General features: G+C 33.0%; 1 protein-coding gene across 1 annotated transcript; it reads right to left on the bottom strand.

Moving 5' to 3' along the window:
* Positions 1 to 1543: 1543 nt before the first annotated feature.
* Positions 1544 to 3728, bottom strand: LOC110713038 (anthranilate N-benzoyltransferase protein 2-like). The gene is made up of 2 exons (XM_021891509.1): positions 2932 to 3728; positions 1544 to 2467 (listed from the first exon to the last, which is right to left on the bottom strand). The coding sequence occupies exons 1-2, from the start codon at positions 3608 to 3610 to the stop codon at positions 1809 to 1811; spliced, it is 1338 nt and encodes a 445-aa protein (XP_021747201.1). The 5' UTR covers positions 3611 to 3728; the 3' UTR covers positions 1544 to 1808.
* Between the last annotated feature and the right edge of the window lie 15868 nt (positions 3729 to 19596).

The following is a 19596-nucleotide window of genomic DNA, read 5'->3' on the forward strand; positions in this document are numbered from 1 at the left end:
AGTAATAATTAGAAATACTAATTTAAACATAGGATTTTAAAAATTAAGCTAAAAATTACCCGCTCATTGATGACCAAAAAATAACACAAAATTACTAACGCAAAATTCGCTTGATGGGGTTTTTTATTGATACGAAATTTTGTTTGTGTCGTATGATGTGTCAATTTATAATGGTAGGTATCACAAATTTTAATTTAATTGTAATTAACAAACAATTTGTATTTCTTATCATAAATACTATCAAAATTTATCTTATAATGATAGGTATCAAACTTTAGTATAAGCGTTTACCATTCAAATTTTTTTTAGTATATTTTTTTGGATTTCTTGTACTCGTAGTATTGAATTAATATATTTATCTTTTCCTATTTTTACTTTATTTTTTTTCATAAAAATAATTTAATTCGTGGATTATAATCTACGTGGCATTAAAATTTTAGATATATCAAATCTAATTCATTACTTTTATCTAGGTGGCGACATAATTTTTTAATTCAAAATAAAATACAACTCTTTCTTCTTATTGGTCGAAATAAGTATATTTCTTATGTGGCGCTCCGAATACTCTCCAAAAATGCCTACTTTATATATACATATATATATATATATATATATATATATATATATATATATATATATATATATATATAAAAGATTAAATATTAGATTATTGATAGATATAAATTAAATTAATTTGTTTGGCCCAATACATGGAGTTTGACCCTGATTTGAGCCAAGTCATGTGACTCAAGCAAAAGATATATTACGTAAGTAACAAACAGTTATAATTAGGCAAGGCTAAACCTCAAATAAACTATTCAATTAGATTCAAGCCACATTTTAGGCTAGAGAATAGAGATACACTTTCAAACTCGATCAAAACCTGGTGTGTCTAAATGCGAGTACTTTATAAGTATCACATGCAATCGAATTTTCGACAAATTATGGCTCACTTGTGATGCAAAATCCTTGTATGTGTGATATAAAAGAAGAGATGTAGGGGAAACTTGTTAAATTATAATCAGCATTATAGAGGTACAAACATACAACATCGTTAATACACATTAGTTCTCACAAGTCGCAACAAAATATCATTATTTTATTACAGAGTAATAGAAAATCATTGTCTAAACAAATTTCCTATAAACAAAATTATGCAAAAGAAGTGCATTACAAACACAATCAATACAAAATGGTTTGACTAATTATCTACTTCGCCATGTTTCTAGAATTGATTCCGCAGTTACTTCCATCTATGATCTATCAACTCCAACATTTTTTTTTTTTGAGGAACTCAACTCCAACAATTGCAAAATTACATTGAAAATTCTAATATAGTCTTATAATTTTTTACTATCACAATTTTTTTTAAATGGACAGCTGAGATTATTTATTTTTTGTTTTATTTTTAATTAGTAATTTTAATTAAAAATTATTTTTTTAAGTTATTTTATATATTTTTTTATTTTCAGAATTTCGAAAATACTAAAAAAAATCAATTCTGAAAGATAAAAATATATTTAAAAAATTTTAAAAATTATTTTAAAAAAAATTACTAATTAAAAATAAATTAAAAAACAAATAATCTCAACCCTATAAGATGCTTCCATCTCCATTTTGGCTAACAGACGATCTCCTTTTGTGTTCTTAAGACTTTCAAATGAATGGTCATTATCATGACAAACATGAAAGGGGAAAAAGAAAAAAAAACAGCTAGCCATCCAATGAAAGCTACGTGCATGGACATAACGACATAAATTCGACCTACATTTTATGAATGAAATTGTGACAACAAAGTTTACTTAGATTTAAAAATCATATAAATATTTTCCAAAAAGTGCCATGTGGACTGTGAAAAGCTTGACAGCCAATGAGATGCTTCCATCTCCATTTTGGCTTGCTATTAGATATGATTGACCTTCATATTTAATGCCACCGTGGCGCACATATTTGGGCCCACCCCATCCAAAATCAGATTCATTGTAAGGTATGGTGACCCAAGAATTTATTGTAAAATTCGGACTCGTAAAAGTATGGGCCCCACGAACGAGAGTATTGAGGTCGGGTTGTGATTCAAGGTAGTCGATTGCCGATCTTAAGTATTCATCGCTTTTCACTCTATTTACGGCTTGGTGAACCTTACGTACGGGGTACCATAGTGGTTTGTTCATGACATCGCCTGCCTTGGCTACACAAGCCGTGAAAAAGATTACATTGCCACAATATCCTTGTGGCAATGGTGGATCCTTCATTCTTGATCTGCCGTCACTTGGTATGTAGAGTTTTACGTCTTGATCGTCTGTTAGTCCACGTGCCTTGCATGAAGTACGCCATGCGTGCCCAGCTATGACCTCAAAAGTACTAGGTCTATAGTTCAGTACTTCTTGGGACATTGCTTGTAGCCTTAGGGTATTAATTTGTTCTTTGGTGAATCTAAATAGACCTTCTATTATGGTAGTTGCCTCACCTGTAATAAAATTACACATATAATGTTAATAACCATCTAATATTAAAAATAAAAGGTGCTTGGCATAAATATTATATTGAAAATAATGGAGTAGAAAAGAAACAAATAAGAGTGGGGAAATGAATTATTTAACTTTCACATTTTTATTTGTTTGGTTTAATTAGGAAAAAAAATAATCACTTAAACCTATCTTCCTTACTTTAGGTTTGAAGGTAAGGGTAATTAATTAATTATTAGATGAGATTTAACAAAGATAACAAATAGATGAAAACCATTAACCCTATATATTATTAATTGTTATCCAATCTTTCTAATAAAAGATTCGTCAATAATAGTAATAGTCTAACTGAATCGGTTTTACAAAAACAAAGAACAAAAATAAAAAAAAATAAAAAAAAATAAAAAAAAATAAAAAAATTAGAGCTTATATTCGTGCAAGTAGATAACTTATTAGCTAGCCTCACCTGAAAACACCTTAGGTGGTAAGGGTGGCAAGGGTGGCTCATACTCCAAATGTTGGAACTTAATTTGGGGCGGATCTCGCGGCGCAAAGCAATTATACCTATCATGAAACGGCAAAACATCAAGGTCAAGCCCTTTAGTTAGCCTTGCCCAAGAGTTGATAAAATGCACATGAGAAGCCCCATCAGCTACATGGTGATGTTGCACAAACCCAAGGCTTATCCCACCACACTTAAACCGGGTCAGCTGCACCATTAGTAGAGGGGACGACGAAAGCCCCCCAGCATAGCCATACTTCGGAAACACCACCTTTCGTAGCTCAGGAGACGGCTTAAAGTCACCAAAATCAGTGAGAACATGTGTTGTCTCGACTTCGATGAACGAGGCCCCTTTCGCATTGCAGTCGATCTCGATTCGACCAGTTTTGTTGTTGGTCTTTAATCGTCCTGCCATAGGGTAAAATGCCACTAGGGCTTTACTAAGAGTTTCTTTTATAAGATTGGTGTCAAAAAATGGTGTAGAATTTGTGTTTTGAGCCTTGTTTGGTTCATAGACGAACAAAACATGAGTATGTGTGTAAGGTGAACGAGTAATTAAGTCTAGGCTTGATAGCCAAAGACTTCCTTTTGGGGTTTCTTGTTCAGGGCATATAATTGTGGTTTCTTTAACTTTGGTGCTCATTTTGGCTTAAGATTAGTTGGAAAAAAAAATAAAGAAGTTGGCTAAGTGATGATAGATGCAAGTCATGCAACCAACTTGTAGATACTAGGCAGTAATCGTTGGCTATTTATATACTTTGTAGAACTTTTCAACCTTTTTCAAGTTATTTGCATTTATTATTATAATGCGAAGTAATAAAATAGATACGATACAAAAATCATAAAGTCTATCTTTATTTAAATGGATATATTGCTAGCATTTACATTTCAAATGGGTCGGATGGGATGTGCATGTGCTTATCTTACTTTATACGGAGTACTTTTGACTTTGTATTAAGTTGTATTTATACTTATACATAGTAAAAATGTAATTATATCATACTTCGTATTTGAAGAATTGGGTTATTGTGTTTATGCTTGGATTGACTCAATGGCTTAGTGCATTTTAAGGCTTCAAAATTTTCATTTAATTTAGTATGTTCTCTTCACCTTATTGGACCTGAAATTAATTGAATTTATTGAAAATCATCTTATCTTATTAAAACTTATTAGACCTAGTTGAACTTATTACAATTTTATAGACCTTATTAAACTTATTATTATTAAAATAAGTACATATATTTTTTTCATATACTATTTTTTTGAATGTTATACTAAATGACGATACTGGTACTATTAATATGATATATAAAATTTAAAATTTTATTATTTAAAAAATTTTATTTAATATATCAAGATTGATATTTGGATGAGAATTCACCTTTGACCAATTTTTCACGCTAACTGTTGATATTATTTTTTAATGCTAAATTTTGACATCATATTAAATGACCAACTTAAACTTGAAAGTTGAGACCTACTCCATACTCATTACGTATAAACAAACAAATTGACCCAACACCCAATAATTGTATGGTGGAAAGTAAAATTGCCACTCTGTTGTAAGAATAGGCAGCTACCATCAAAGCCCAGTCCCACTGTCCCAGGCAACTAGGTTCCTAGACCTAAAACATACGGATTGGATGAAGGATGATGTTACAACTCAAAATGCACAAATGAACTACGTTCGAACTACTTCTACTCGTATGTATCACTATGAAAATACCTAACACGTAATTGCAAATGTTTTTTATTCATAAATTAGGGCAAGCTAATGCAAAGTTCGTATTACAAACATGGCATAGGAGAACTTGTCATTTTCATCCGTTTGTATGTACTCCGTATTTGATAAGATTTAATCATTCACACGTATATGGCAAGGGTAAAAAATTGAATAAAGACTTTGTTGTCTCATCTACTTGTAATATTTATTAAAGTATTTTTACCAAATCGTAATTATTTATATCTAACTTATATTATTTTTGATGAATACATAGTGCTTCTTATTACTTTGTTAAGGTGAGAAAACATGACCTATGGTTAGCTTGGTGGTAATATAAGTATATTATTGCATCCCGTACCTTTTAATTTTGTTGATGTAAGGGTACAATTTTTATTAAATTAGGATGGGGGCGTTTTACGAGCATCAATTGTCCTTTGAATGACTTTAATTTATATATATAATAGTTTTATGTCCAGGTGATGTCCGAATTGTTAATAAAATTTTACGATAAAATTTTTGGTTTGAATGTTAAATACGGTCCTATAATCCTTTTTGATAATGTAGAATATTTAAACATACAATATCATATTGTTTATTTATATAATATTTTTATTGAATTTAAATTATTTTTCTGAATTGAAAGCATTTTTAGCAAACTAAAATTATTTTTATTGATTATAAATATTTTTACATATTCTCTATTTTTTAAAATAAATTAAATATATTATAAATGGATCTTATTTTAAAGAACTTTTTAAAACGAATTTAATGATAGAAATAGAATCTAGTTATAAGATATTTATTTAAAATTATGATAAAAATTTTATATGAAATATTAGATTATATCGATAATAAAACTCTATACAATATTTTTATCTTAAAAAATCTATCCAAAATTTTCTTACTTAGCATCATATGTGTCACAGTAATACCTGTTTGTTGCTTGTGTGGCGCGACACTTGGCGAAAAATTGGAACGCCAAGTGTCGTTGTCTCGTGGTATGGCTGCGAGACCGGCTTTATTTATTAGTGACTAGTTTTGTGCCCGGGCAATGCCCAGATGATTGATAAAATTTTAAGATAACATTTTAACTTGAATGTTAAATACGGTCAAATAATTCATTCTAATAATGTAGGATATTTAGACATATGATATCATATGGAGTGTACTTTGTGTAGTTTTGTTTGTAAATAGATATCTATGTTATTATTGTCTCGAAATTATTTTCATTGAGCTAAAATTATTTGCATAGAATTGAAAGTATTTTTACCAAACTAAATTTTTTTTTACAGATTAAAACTTATTTTACTGATTTTCTAATTTTTTTTAAATAAACTAAATAAAAATGCATTTTGTATGCGACTAACCACAGCTTCTGGCCGGACAAAGTAACCCCTATAAAAATGATCAAGTAACCCTTGTAATATTGATTGAGTAACCTCTAACACTGACTAAGTAACCCCTGTAATATTGATTGAGTAACCTCTAACACTGACTAAGTAACCCCCATCTATAACACTAATTGAGTAACCACTATAACACTACGAAATAACCCCTATAACACTAACAAAATAAACTCTGATCTTGTAATAATAGTTGACACGGTTTGGCCAGCTACGTATAAAAGTTTGTGATTAAATATATTATAAATGGATCTTATTTTAAAGAACTTTTTAAAACGAATTTGATGGTGGAAATAAAATTGAGTTATATGATATTTATTAAAAATTATGATTAAATTTGTATATATGAAATATTAAAATTTTATCGATAAAAAAACTCTATGCAACAATTTTATCTGAAAAAATCTATCCAAAAATCTCTTACTAAGCATCATATGTGTCACAATAATACCTGTTTATCTCCTACGTGTCGCGACACTTGGCGAAAAATTAGAATGCTAAGTGTCAGTATCTCGTGGCCTGGCTGCGAGACCGCCTTTACTTATTAGTGACTAGTTTTGTGCCCGGACGATCCCTAAATGGTTGATAAAATTTTAAAATAACATATTTACTTGAATGTTAAATACAGTCAAATAATTCGTTCTGATAATGTAGGATATTTAGACATATGATATCATATGGAGTGTAGTTTGTGTAGTTTTGTTTGTAAAATCTATGTTATTATTGCTTGAATTTATTTTTGTTGAACTTAAATTATATTGCACTAAACTGAAAGTATTTTTACCAAACTAAAATTATTTATATTGATTAAAACTTATTTTACTGATTCTCTAATACTTTTTTTAATAAATTGAATAACAATGCATTTTGTATGCGGCTAACCACATCATCTGGCCAGACAAAGTAACCCCTATAAAACTGATCGAGTAACTCCTGTAATACTAACTGAGGAACCTCTAACACTGCCTAAGTAACCTATATCTATAACATTAATTGAGTAACCACTATAACATTGACCAAGTAACCCCTATAGCACTAATGAAGTAACTCTGATTTTGTAATGGTTGGTGACACGGTTTGCCAAATACGTATAAAAGTTTGTGATTAAATATATTATAAATGGATCTTATTTTAAAGAACATTTAAAACGAATTTGATGATGGAAATAGAATTGAGTTATAGGATATTTATTAAAAGTTATGATTAATTTTATATATATGAAATATTAGTTTCATCGATAATAAAACTCTATGCAACAACTTTATCTTAAAAAAACTATCCAAAAATCTCTTACTTAGAATCATATGTGTCACAATAATACCTATTTATCTCCTACGTAGCGCGACACTTGGCGAAAAAACTGGAATGCCAAGTGTCGCTGTCTCGTGGTCTTGCTGCGAGGCCGGCTTTATTTATTAGTGACTAGTTTTGTGCCCAGATGGTTGATAAAATTTTAAGATAACATTTTTACTTAAATGTTAAATACCAAACTATTTGTTATGATGATGTAGGATATTTAGACATACGATATCATATGGAGTGTACTTTGTTTGTTCTTGTTTGTAAATAACAGATATATATAATATTATTGACTTAAATTTATTCTTATTGAACTTAAATTATTTGCACTAAATTGAAAGTATTTTTACCAAACTAAAATTATTTATACTAATTAAAACTTATTTTACTGATTCTCTAATACTTTTTTTTAATAAATTGAATAACAATGTATTTTGTATGCGGTTAACCACATCATCTGGCCGAATAAAGTAACCCCTATAAAACTGATCGAGTAACTCCTGTAATACTAACTGAGGAACCTCTAACACTGACTAAGTAACCTCTATCTATAACACTAATTGAGTAACCACTATAACACTGACCAAGTAACCCCTATAGCACTAACGAAGTAACTCTGATCTTGTAATGGTTGGTGACATGGTTTGGCCAGATACGTATAAAAGTTTGTGATTAAATATATTATAAATGGATCTTATTTTAAAGAACTCTTTAATACAAATTTGATGATGGAATTAGAATTGAGCTATAGGATATTTATTAAAAGTGATGATTAATTTTGTATATATGAAATATTAGAATTTTATCGATAGTAAAACTCTATGCAACAATTTTATCTTAAAAAACCTATCCAAAAATCGCTTATTTAGCATCATATGTTTCACAATAATATCTATTTATCACCTATGTGGCTCAACAGTTGGCGAAAAACTAGAATGCCAAGTGTCGTTGTCTCGTGGCCTTGCTGCGAGACCGACTTTATTTATTAGAGACTAGAACATACCCCCGGGCGATGCCCCAGGTTCCCTCCATAATATATATCCTTATGTTTTAAAAATCCTTACATTAATTAGCTTCTTATAAAATAATTATAAGGAATAATTATAATCTCAAAGGCATTATTACTAATGTCTAAATCTATCCACGTTTGAAATATTAGTTGCTTTAAATGTTCATAATCGGATGAGTTATTTAATTTTACAGTTCCATTGACATTTAATAATGTGAGTACTCATAAACTTTATTTGAAACCCTCAGTTTTTTAAGTAAAAATATATTACTACCAATCTTAATAAAGTTGTGGGTTATAACTTTTAAAGTATATCATAAATGGATTTTTTTTTAAGAATAAATGGATTTTTTTAAATACTCTTTAACACAAATATTATAATATAAAAATAATAAATTATTAAGATATTAATTATTGAAAATTATAATTCATTTTTTAATAGGATTATAATTTTATCTATACATATAAAATATTGGTATTTTATCGAATATAAAACTCTAAACCAGTAATTTTATCCTAAAATCTATCCAAATTTTATTGAAAATAAATCTCTAAAATAACTTTTTTTTTATCTTACAAAATATATCTAAATCTATCCAACATTTTCATCCTACGTGTCATACTAATAAATTAATTGTTTTCTACGTGGCGTGACATTTGGCGAAAAGTTAAAATATCAAGTGTCATTGTCTCGTGGCCTAGCTAAAAGTTTAGCTTTATATATTAGTTATATGATATTTAATTTATCAAAAAGGATTATTCAAATAGTATAAAATAAGATATCTATGTCATTATTGAATTGAAATTATTATTATTGAACTTAAATTATCTTACTGAACCGAAAGTATTTTTACCAAACTAAAATTATTTTTACAGATTAAAACTGATTTTTACTAATTCTCTATTAATTTTATAAAATAAATATATTATAAATGGATCTTATTTTAAAGAACTTTTTAGAACGAATTTTATGATGGAAATAGAACTGAGTTATAGGATATTTATTAAAATTTATGATTAATTTTGTATATATGAAATATTAGAAGTATATCGATAATAAAACTCTACACAACATTTCTATCTTAAAAAATTTATCCAAAATTCGCTTACTTGGTATTATATGTATCACAATAAAACTTATTTGTCACCTACGTGGCTCGACACTTGGCAAAAAACTGGACTGCCAAGTGCCGCTGTCTCGTGGCCTGGCTGCGAGACCGACTAGATTTATTAGTGATATGATATGATATGATATGATATGATACAGTACGTGCCTCGCGCGTTGCCTCGGATACCCATTTTAAAGAGTGTACTTATTTATAGGCATCTTTTGTATAATTATTATAATTATAATAACAATAATAAAAATTATTATTATTAGTATATATATTATTTTTAAATGTTAGATACAAAAAGAGAGTAGAAATACTACCTAAGATTCTTTTTTCACGTTTGTTATTATTTTCTATTTTTGTAAGTTGCACTGTATTCACTTGGTCTACTAAGACCAATGTTTGTGAATCATACATAAAAAAAAATATATAACTAAGATATTGTTTATCAAAGTTCTATGTCGACATAGGGCTAAATTTCAATGGGACACTAAAATAATAATGGGAGTATAATTTTGTGAAAAGAAGAGTGCATCGGTAAAAAAATAATAAAATAAATAAAAAGTAAAAAGTAACTATTTTTTAACACGTAAAATCAACGGATTATATTATTGGTTTAATTGGACTATTTGTAATATATGGCTGGTAAATGGGCTACGAAGGCTTTGTAAACCCGTAAAGTTCTAAAACCTTGCTACCATTGATCTGAATTCACTTCAAGATTCCCTTGTATTGTACAGTTTCTGTTGTGTCCTAATTTTAGTAGTTTTTTACTTCTTTAATTTCATTAACAAAATCACAAAAATACACAAAAATATTACAACTGAATATGAAGAATACCTGATTCAAAATCTTTAATGGTAAATCAATGGTAGACTAAAAAAAATTAATGATACATGGCCTTATTTATAATTATAATTATGTGGTTATTCGTATAGGAGAAATTATATTGCTAATTGGATTTTTATATTAATTATAATATGTGGTGTGTTACTATAAGTAAAATCCTATTGTCGATAAAACGAAAAAAAAATTTCAAAAGAATTATAAATTATTTTATGTATACTTTTTTTTTATCCTACACAAATCTATCAAATCTAATCTGGCATCTAATCTAATGTGGTGTGTTGCTATAAGTAAAATTTTACTGTCAATAAAAAGATAAATTGATAGGCGGTCGCACACCTAACAAAAATAATACCTAACTAGACCTCCTAATTATGTAGCAGGGTAAGTCAGGGTCGATCCCACAGAGACTATGGTTCACCTAAACTATCTAGACTCAAGTTATTACTAAGCAAGTAACAAATTCAAAGATGAAGAGTATTAACTACTAACTACGGAATATTAAGAAAACAAATTAACACGAAGATTAATATAAACTAAAAACACCTAGAATTAGGAATCCCCACTAATATAGATCAATACGTCAAAATAATCCCTTTTCCACAATCAAATCAATAGATATTCCACAGGACGGGTGCTCCCTACAACAAATACTAAGAGTTTCTTTCGATCAACTAATAGCTTCCCTAATATGCAATCATACCTATTTTCATGGAGTCATACATATTAAAGACATTAAGAACGACATCCAATAAGTCCTAGCAAGAATAATTAGCTATTTTCATGCATAAAGATTCTTACTTTTAATTAGGGTTCTAAAATCGATTAAGAATCAACTTTCATTGTAAACCTAATCACATTCAATAATACTATTTCTAGTTAATCATTGATAATAAAACCAACCCTAATAAAGAGGAATTATAAATTAATTAGATATAGGATTGAGAACCAAACAACATATTAATCCATATTAGGGTTCAACCTAATCCTAGATTATAAAACTACTCACACATGTTGATTAAATAAACGAAATAATTAACAAAAGAAAACATCATAACAATAATAATAAGAAATAAAGAGAAGAAGAAATACTTGAATAAATGGAGAACTTGAATTAATCTTCAATGGAACAAAGTTGGAAGAACAAGAAGAAAAACCAACGTATAAATTGGAATAATTGTGATGATAAAAGTCCCCCTTTTCTATCTTGTTATTAGTCTATATATATCCTAGGAATTTTAGTGGGTTTAGGACTCCAAATTAACATAATTAAGGGCCTAAAACGCAGCAATTAGGAGCCACCACGGGTAGGCTGTGGAGAGCCGTGTTCGACCACAGGTAGGCCGTGGAGAAGGCTGCCGTAGCTGCTCTTTGCCATATGAAAACGAGTTGGCCACAGGATGGCCGTGGAGAGAGTTGTACGCCCACAGGCAAGCCGTGGAGGTGGCTGCCATGTCCATTATTGTATGTAAATTTCTCCCTTTAACAAGTTGAATCACGATCAAAGCAAACCTCTAGCAAATCTAGCCCAATTCCTACAAAAATCAAAATAAAACAAACCAAGGAGAGCAATATCGAAATATAAAGAATAATAGCTCTAAAAGATTAAAAGTATGTAGAAAACATGATAAAAACCCGCAAATATAACATATAAAATGAATATATAAACGTGTTATCAAATTCCCCCACACTTAACCTTTGCTCGTCCTCGAGTAAACAAGACAAAATAAGAGAACTACTCTAAGAAAGCAATAAAATCCTAATACTCACTGTCGTAGGAATCACGATTGCATTTAGCGTATGCAACAAGCCCTTTAAACCCCTAGGCTACCCTAGTGGACGAGTAAGGTCTCGTGAAGGTTTTCAGAAGGCGTACCTACAAAGCCTAGTTATGAAATTCCAAACCAAATTGCTCAACCAAGTGATTAATTTGAAAAAAACCAAAATAGGAAGATCGTTTTTATCACAAATCAATAATATGGATGAAACAATAAAGCATAGCACCTTTTTAATGACCAACCAATCTTACCACACATCTCCCCATACCAACTCACACAAACATGAATAGCTCTCACTTTAGTTGTGAAAAGTAAAAACAAATAACGCTCATGTGTTTACGGGGTGAAATATGATGTCACTCAACCTAAGCATAGAATGCATGTCAACTTCACATGAATTGGCCTCTTTAGGCTTGCAATGTGACTTTCTCCACTTCTAATGATTGATGTAATTACGAAAATCATGAAATCCAATAATGGTAAGCTTGGTAATCAAGGGTTGGACGACGTAATTTGGGAATGTGGTGCTCAAAACATATAACAAATCCTAATCCCACTACACATTCAAATGTCGGGTTCAAGCCAACCTTATTTCCTCCAACTTCATACAAAATAAGCATAGCCCTTTTATTTCTTTCTTTTTCCTTCTTTTCTTTTCTTTCAATCATACTTTTGTTTTTCTGTTTTTTTTTTCTTTATTTATTATTTTTTTTTCACAAAAAGAAAGGGACTCATAGCAAATTAGGAATTAGGAAGACTTTTAAAACTCTTTTTCTTTCTTTCTTTCTTTTCTTTTCTTCCTTGCTTCTAATAAATCAATTCCCTTCTTTCTCTTTGTCTTTTTTTTTTCTTTTCCTTTTTTTTTTAAAGAATTACATCACTCATAGGGCTTTAACAAGTGTAATGCACCTTCAAAATAAACCTAGGAAAATAGCTCTATGGCTTTAAACGTAGGGTATCAAGAAGGGGTTAAAACACGGCTCAAATTGGCTCAACCTACGGGTGAATGAAAAAAAAAAAAAAATGTAGACCTAGAATGTGGAGGCTCTATTCTCTACAAGGAAATTTCAATCATTTTTTCGCAACATGCATCATTCAAGTCTCAAACAGTCAAAAAGCAAGACCAAGAATTCAATTATGTGAAGGACAACTAATCACACATGAAGAAACACGACTGAGATAGAGTGAAATTAGTCAAATATGGCTCAAAAATCTCACTGGGTACACAAACTATTCACATAAGTAGAGCGGGGAGACCATCCTGGCCACAAACCATTGTCATCAAAAGGATTTACGCTAATTTATTGAAAAGTTTGTGTAAGATATTATTTTTTTTTTTTTTTGAAAATTACTTGATAAGCAAATTGGAAAGGAAAATCAAAAGGTGACACTAAGACAAAACACTCTAGACTAACAAAATAAAATTAAACCTAATATTTACAAAAGGTGATATCCCTCCCCCACACTTGAAAATTGCAATGTCCACAGTGCAATAAATATATCATGATTAAAAGGGGAAGAATACTCACAAAGCCTTATCATGGAAAGAAGTAAGGAGGATTTGCAACTCCTCCGAATTGGATCCAAGTGCTCAAAGTGGCAAGAAATGTGGACATGGACTTCAATTGCTCCTTGATCTCCTTTTGCTCAGTTTTAATTTCATCCACCGATGTCAAAAGAATGTTGAGTGTTCCCTCGATCGGTGCGGGTGTTGGCACTTCGGTCATAGGAGGTGGGCTTAATGGTTCATGAGGAATTGACACACAAGCTAGTGGCTCGACCTTTCCAAACGACCAATTTCCTTCAACACAGAGGGACATATTTTCAGCAGGCGGTAGCACATCTTCATTACCCTTGATACACCAAAGTGTGGTGCCATCTTTTTTCACAATCCAGTTCATAAGGGCACATGCAGAGATGTCTAAAGCATCGACTCCCCCAATGGACTCTTCTGTTACAAGACGTTCCTTATGTCCTAGGTAGAGAGCAATAGGGGTTATAAGGCCTCCTAACACTATTTCTCCACTAGTGGTGGTCTTGTTTGCTAGATCTCGCATTTGTTTGATAAGGAATGCACCGGTGTTGATGGGTTGACCATGAAGCATTAGATCAAGCATAAACAGTTCATCTTTTCGAGCCTTTCCTCCTTCATAGCGACCAAATACAGTACAAGACAACAATCGTTGTACATATCGAAGTGCATGATGACGAATGTGGTTACCTGGACTGTTATTGGAGTCATATTCTCTATCATCGGTAAGAGTTCGCCAAATAGGATCAGCAGACCAATATTTGGATGTTAGTCTTGGTCCTTCATTAGGTAAGCCTAACACCTCATTGAATTTTGTAAGGGTCCATGTGTGTTCCTCATTGTATAATTGGAAAGTGATGGAGCCTTCACCACAACCCTCTGCTGAGTGAGTAACCGCCTTTAAAGAACTTAAAAACTCCAATGTTATTCTTTTGTATGTGGGATACCTTTTCATAAGAAAATCACCCCACCCAACATTAGTAAAGAGCCAACATACATCTTCCTCAATACGTAGTGCTCGTAGGGCATCAATATCACAAAAACGAGTCGAATTTACTCCTCGCTTAAACAATGTCTCGTATTTTGATCGGTGAGCGGCGTCCCGAAATTTAATATCATAGTAATCAATGTTCACCTTTTCCTTGACCTTAGCACATGAAGTTGACAATGATGTTTTGCGGGTTAAAGTGTTTGCTCTTAAAACCGTCTTTTTAGTCTTGAAAAATGGTGGAATTCTAGAATTTGAAACCGAGGGAGTTGTCTTTTTCTTGGTATTTGTAGAACTACGAGCCATTTATAGTATACCACACAATGCTACTTCAATTAAACAAAAACCTCCCCTATATAGCCAACCAAATTTCACCCACTTATACTGCTTATTATTATTCTCAACTAGTCCAACTCCACAAAACTAACAGTAGTATAACACTCAAACAAGCCAGCACAAAATTAAATTGCTCAACAAATAGCAATTGTGAGGAAAGCAAATATGGGTACACACCTTCAAGGGCATAAAATTCCAGCAATTTCCGAGTTCAAATCCGACCGAATTTTATAGATGAAGACGTCAGATGCAAGCCAAAAATCCGACGAATTCGTTGGTGAAGTCCAGTAGGTTCGCTGCTTCAAGAAACCGGTGGTTCGCTGGCTAAATCCGACGGATTGAATGACGGAGATTGAGGTTATTCGCTGACCAGATTCCGTCAAATTTAGGTGCTAAACCGGAGGGTTTTGCTGCTCAAGAATTCCGTGAATTTCAGGTCAAATTCCGGAAGGTTTCGCAGGCCAGAATCCGGTGTGTTTGGTGCTCAAGAAACGGCTGAAATTCAGGCGCTAATCAGGGAGAGTTTACAGGTAGTTCACCGTCAAATTCAGGCGCATAAACCAGAGATTTTCGTAGCCTAGTTCGGCGGTGTTCGTGGCTGAGTTCGTGAAGGCTCTGAGGCAGCAGTTCTTGAAGGCAGAAGGTATACAACCCCTTCTTTTTATTATTATTATTATTATTATTATTTTTTTTTTTTTTTTTTTTTTTTTTTTTTTTTTTTATATTTTAGAGAGGATATCAGTTTGCACCACAGGTGGGCTGTGGGCTGTAAGTGTAGGCTACGGGTTGCCTGTGGAACACGCTGCCTCTTCCCTTCAGCTTTTCAAATTTTTTTTTTTATTTTTTTTATTTTTTTATTTCATGAAGTACTCAGCCACAGGCTGTCCGTGGCTGGCTGCTTTTCACTGCGGGGTGGCTGCGAACTGCTCTGATTTTGATATACGATGAAGATGTTGCCGCAACAAGGCTGCGTAGAAGATGAGTTGCCGCAACAAGGCTGCGTAGAAGATGAGTTGCCGCAACCTACTTGCGGACTATACTGTAATCACCAAAATTAGGCTCCACTATGCTTGCTCCTCCTGCAATCACACGCTATTAGAGATGAAGGCAAAGAAAACTAAGAGAAGGAGTTAAAAGAATTAATTAAAAAAAAAAATGAAAAACTCTAGATTAGGCTACTCCACGTTACTTCCTAACCTAATAAAAACAAGAAAAAGGAATCATACTCCACTAAACTACAGCTATAGGAAAAAAAAAGGGCTACTCTACGTTTTTTTTTTATTAAAAAAAAAATAAATAAATAAATAAAAACTTAGTAAGAGTAGAAAAGAATGGGTTGCCTCCCAAAAGCGCTTGTTTATAAGGTCTTAAGCTCGACCACCTTTTCGTTCAGTTCGAAGTAGGATCAAAAACGGTAAAAACCGCTTTTGCTTCAATGGGTTCGCCTTCTCGATAGTGCTTGAGACGTTGCCCATTCACCTTAAAAGAACCAGTAGCTTAACTCCAAACTTCAACTGAATCATAGGGAAAAACCTTTCGAACCAGAAATGGGCCTGACCACCTTGATCGAAGTTTTCCAGAAAACAATTTCAATCGAGAATTGAATAATAATACTAGTTCTCCTTCATGAAATTCTCGCCTCATAATATGCTTATCATGCCACTTCTTCGTCCTTTCCTTGTATAACTTCGAGTTTTCATAGGCTTCTAGTCGAAGTTCATCCAACTCATTAAGTTGTAACAATCTCTTCTCACCGGCTGCCTTGGCATCGAAATTAAGGCTTTTGATGGCCCAGTATGCTCGATGCTCTAACTCAACAGGTAGGTGGCATGCTTTTCCATAAACAAGTCTATATGGAGTTGAACCTATTGGAGTTTTGAACGCCGTTCGGTACGCCCATAATGCATCATCTAGCTTCACAGACCAGTCTTTTCTTGTTCGTGCGACAGTTTTCTCGATGATGGACTTGATCTCTCGATTTGACACTTCAACTTGGCCACTAGTTTGTGGGTGATAGCCAATGCCAAGTCTGTGTTGTACTCCATATTTCTTCAACATTGCTTCAAACCGATGCTCCGTGAAATGTGTTCCCCTGTCACTGATCAAAACACGTGGTAAACCAAAACAAGGGAAAATAACTTTCTTGGAGAACTTACTTACCACGCGAGCGTCATTGGTTGGAGTAGCAATTGCTTCGACCCATTTTGAGACATAGTCAACGACCACTGGAATATATCGATTTCCATAGGAAGAAGGGAATGGTCCCATGAAGTCTATCCCCCACACATCAAACAACTCGACCTCGAGTATGTTGTTGAGTGGCATTTTATTCCTCCTAGAAATATTGCCCGTCCGTTGACATCGATCACATGCCTTGACATAGGAATATACATCTTTGAACATCGTTGGCCAATAAAAACCGCACTGCAAGATCTTTGCGGCTGTCTTTGAAGGACCTGCATGTCCACCACACGGTAAGTCATGACAATGAGAAATAATATCAGCAACCTCATTCTCCGGTATGCATCGTCGGATTACAGAATCCGCGCATTTCTTATACAAGAAAGGATCTTCCCAGAAATGTCTCCTCGCCTCATAAAGGAATTTCTTCCTTTGTTGAGATGAGTAGCCATGAGGCATTGTACCTGTGGACAGAAAATTAGCCAAATCAGCATACCAAGGTGATTCAGTTTTCAAAAGAGCTAATAAATGTTCAGCAGGAAAAAAATCATCAAAAGGGATATCGTCCTTATCCTCGGGGTCGAGGAGAAGGCGGGAGAGGTGGTCTGCGACAACATTCTCAGTCCCCTTTGTGTCCTTTATCTCTATATCATAGTCTTGCAATTGAAGGATCCACCGAATCAACCTAGGCTTTGCATGGGTTTTGGTCATCAAATACCTCAGTGCTGCATGATCTGTATGAATGATAACCTTAGAACCAACCAAATAGGAATGAAATTTGTCAATTGCATAAATAACAGCTAGCATCTCTTTTTCAGTTGTGGCATAATTCATTTGAGCCGAGCTAAGAGTCTTGCTAGCATAATAAATAGCATGAAGCTTTTTATCCTTTCGTTGCCCCAAAAAGGCCCCTACCGCATAATCACTAGCATCACACATGATTTCAAACGGTAAGGCCCAATCTGGGGGTTGCATAATAGGAGCAGAGATCAAAGCTTCCTTCAACCTGTTAAAAGCTTCAAGACAAGCATCAGTAAAGACAAATGGAACATCCTTAGCTAAAAGCTCAGTTAGAGGTCGAGCAATTTTCGAAAAATCCTTAATAAAACGACGGTAAAAACCTGCATGACCAAGGAAACTTCGAACTCCTTTTACAGAGTTCGGAGGGGGAAAACGCTCTATGACCTCTATCTTAGCCTTATCTACCTCAATACCCTTATTAGATACAACATGACCTAAGACAATTCCCTGTTGCACCATAAAATGGCATTTTTCCCAGTTCAAAATCAAGTTGACTTCCTTACATCTTTGGAGCACCTTTTTAAGATTTTCAAGACATACATCAAAGGTTGTTCCATAGACAGAGAAATCATCCATAAATACTTCCATAGAATTTTCTATGAGTCCTGAGAAAATTGCCATCATACATCTTTGAAAAGTGGCAGGGGCATTACATAGTCCAAATGGCATCCTGCGATATGCAAAGGTGCCATATGGACATGTGAAAGTAGTCTTTTCCTGGTCACAAGGACGGGTGGGAATTTGAAAGAAACCAGAATATCCATCCAAGTAACAGAAAAAGGAATGCTTTGCCAACCTTTCAAGCATTTGATCAATAAAGGGTAGGGGAAAATGATCCTTCAGGGTGGTCTTATTCAATTTTCTATAATCTATACACATTCGCCATCCTGTAACAGTCCTAGTGGCGACTGGCTCACCCTTGTCATTCTTGACAACGGTCATACCTCCCTTCTTTGGTACTACTTGTACAGGGCTAACCCACTTGCTATCAGAGATAGGGTAGATTATTCCTGCAGCAAGCAATTTCAGAATCTCTTTTTTCACTACCTCCATCATATTTGGATTAAGTCTTCTTTGAGGTTCTACAGAAGAGGCATGATCGTTTTCAAGAATGATTTTATGCATACAGAAAGAAGGATTAATACCCTTGATATCATCAATGGTGTACCCAATAACACTTTTATATGTTTTCAGAACATTGAGCAGTTGCTCCAATTCTGTGTCCTTGGGTTCAGGATTAACAATAACAGGGTATGAATTGTTTGGACCAAGATATGCATACTTTAAGTTAGAGGGAAGGGGTTTCAACTCTACCTCGGGAGGCTTAGTACTCTCCCCAATACTCATTACATTCAGTGTCTCTCTGATTGGATTCACGCTCGGGTCGGCCTTTGCTTCTTCAAGCAGCCTGACATACTCTCTTGATTCCCAATCTCCATCATCATCTTCCTTCCCTATTAGCACTTGCTCAAGGGCATCATCTTTTTGATTCAGAGGGAGTTGCTCACCTTGTAGCTCATCGAGCACATCAACCTGACAAACAGTATCTCCCATAGAGGGAGCACCCATAACATTCAAAAGTGAGTATTCCAATTTCTCATCACCTACTTCAAAAGTAATCT

The sequence above is a fragment of the Chenopodium quinoa genome, unplaced genomic scaffold (assembly GCF_001683475.1).
Source record: "Chenopodium quinoa cultivar QQ74 unplaced genomic scaffold, ASM168347v1, whole genome shotgun sequence".
Lineage (NCBI taxonomy): Eukaryota > Viridiplantae > Streptophyta > Magnoliopsida > Caryophyllales > Amaranthaceae > Chenopodium > Chenopodium quinoa.

Coding starts and splice junctions, on each gene's coding strand:
- LOC110713038 (XM_021891509.1), bottom strand. CDS start 3,610: ATGAGCACCAAAGTTAAAGAAACCACAATTATATGCCCTGAACAAGAA. Junction 2,468..2,931: donor ACCACCTAAGGTGTTTTCAG/GTGAGGCTAGCT, acceptor ATTTTATTACAG/GTGAGGCAACTACCATAATA.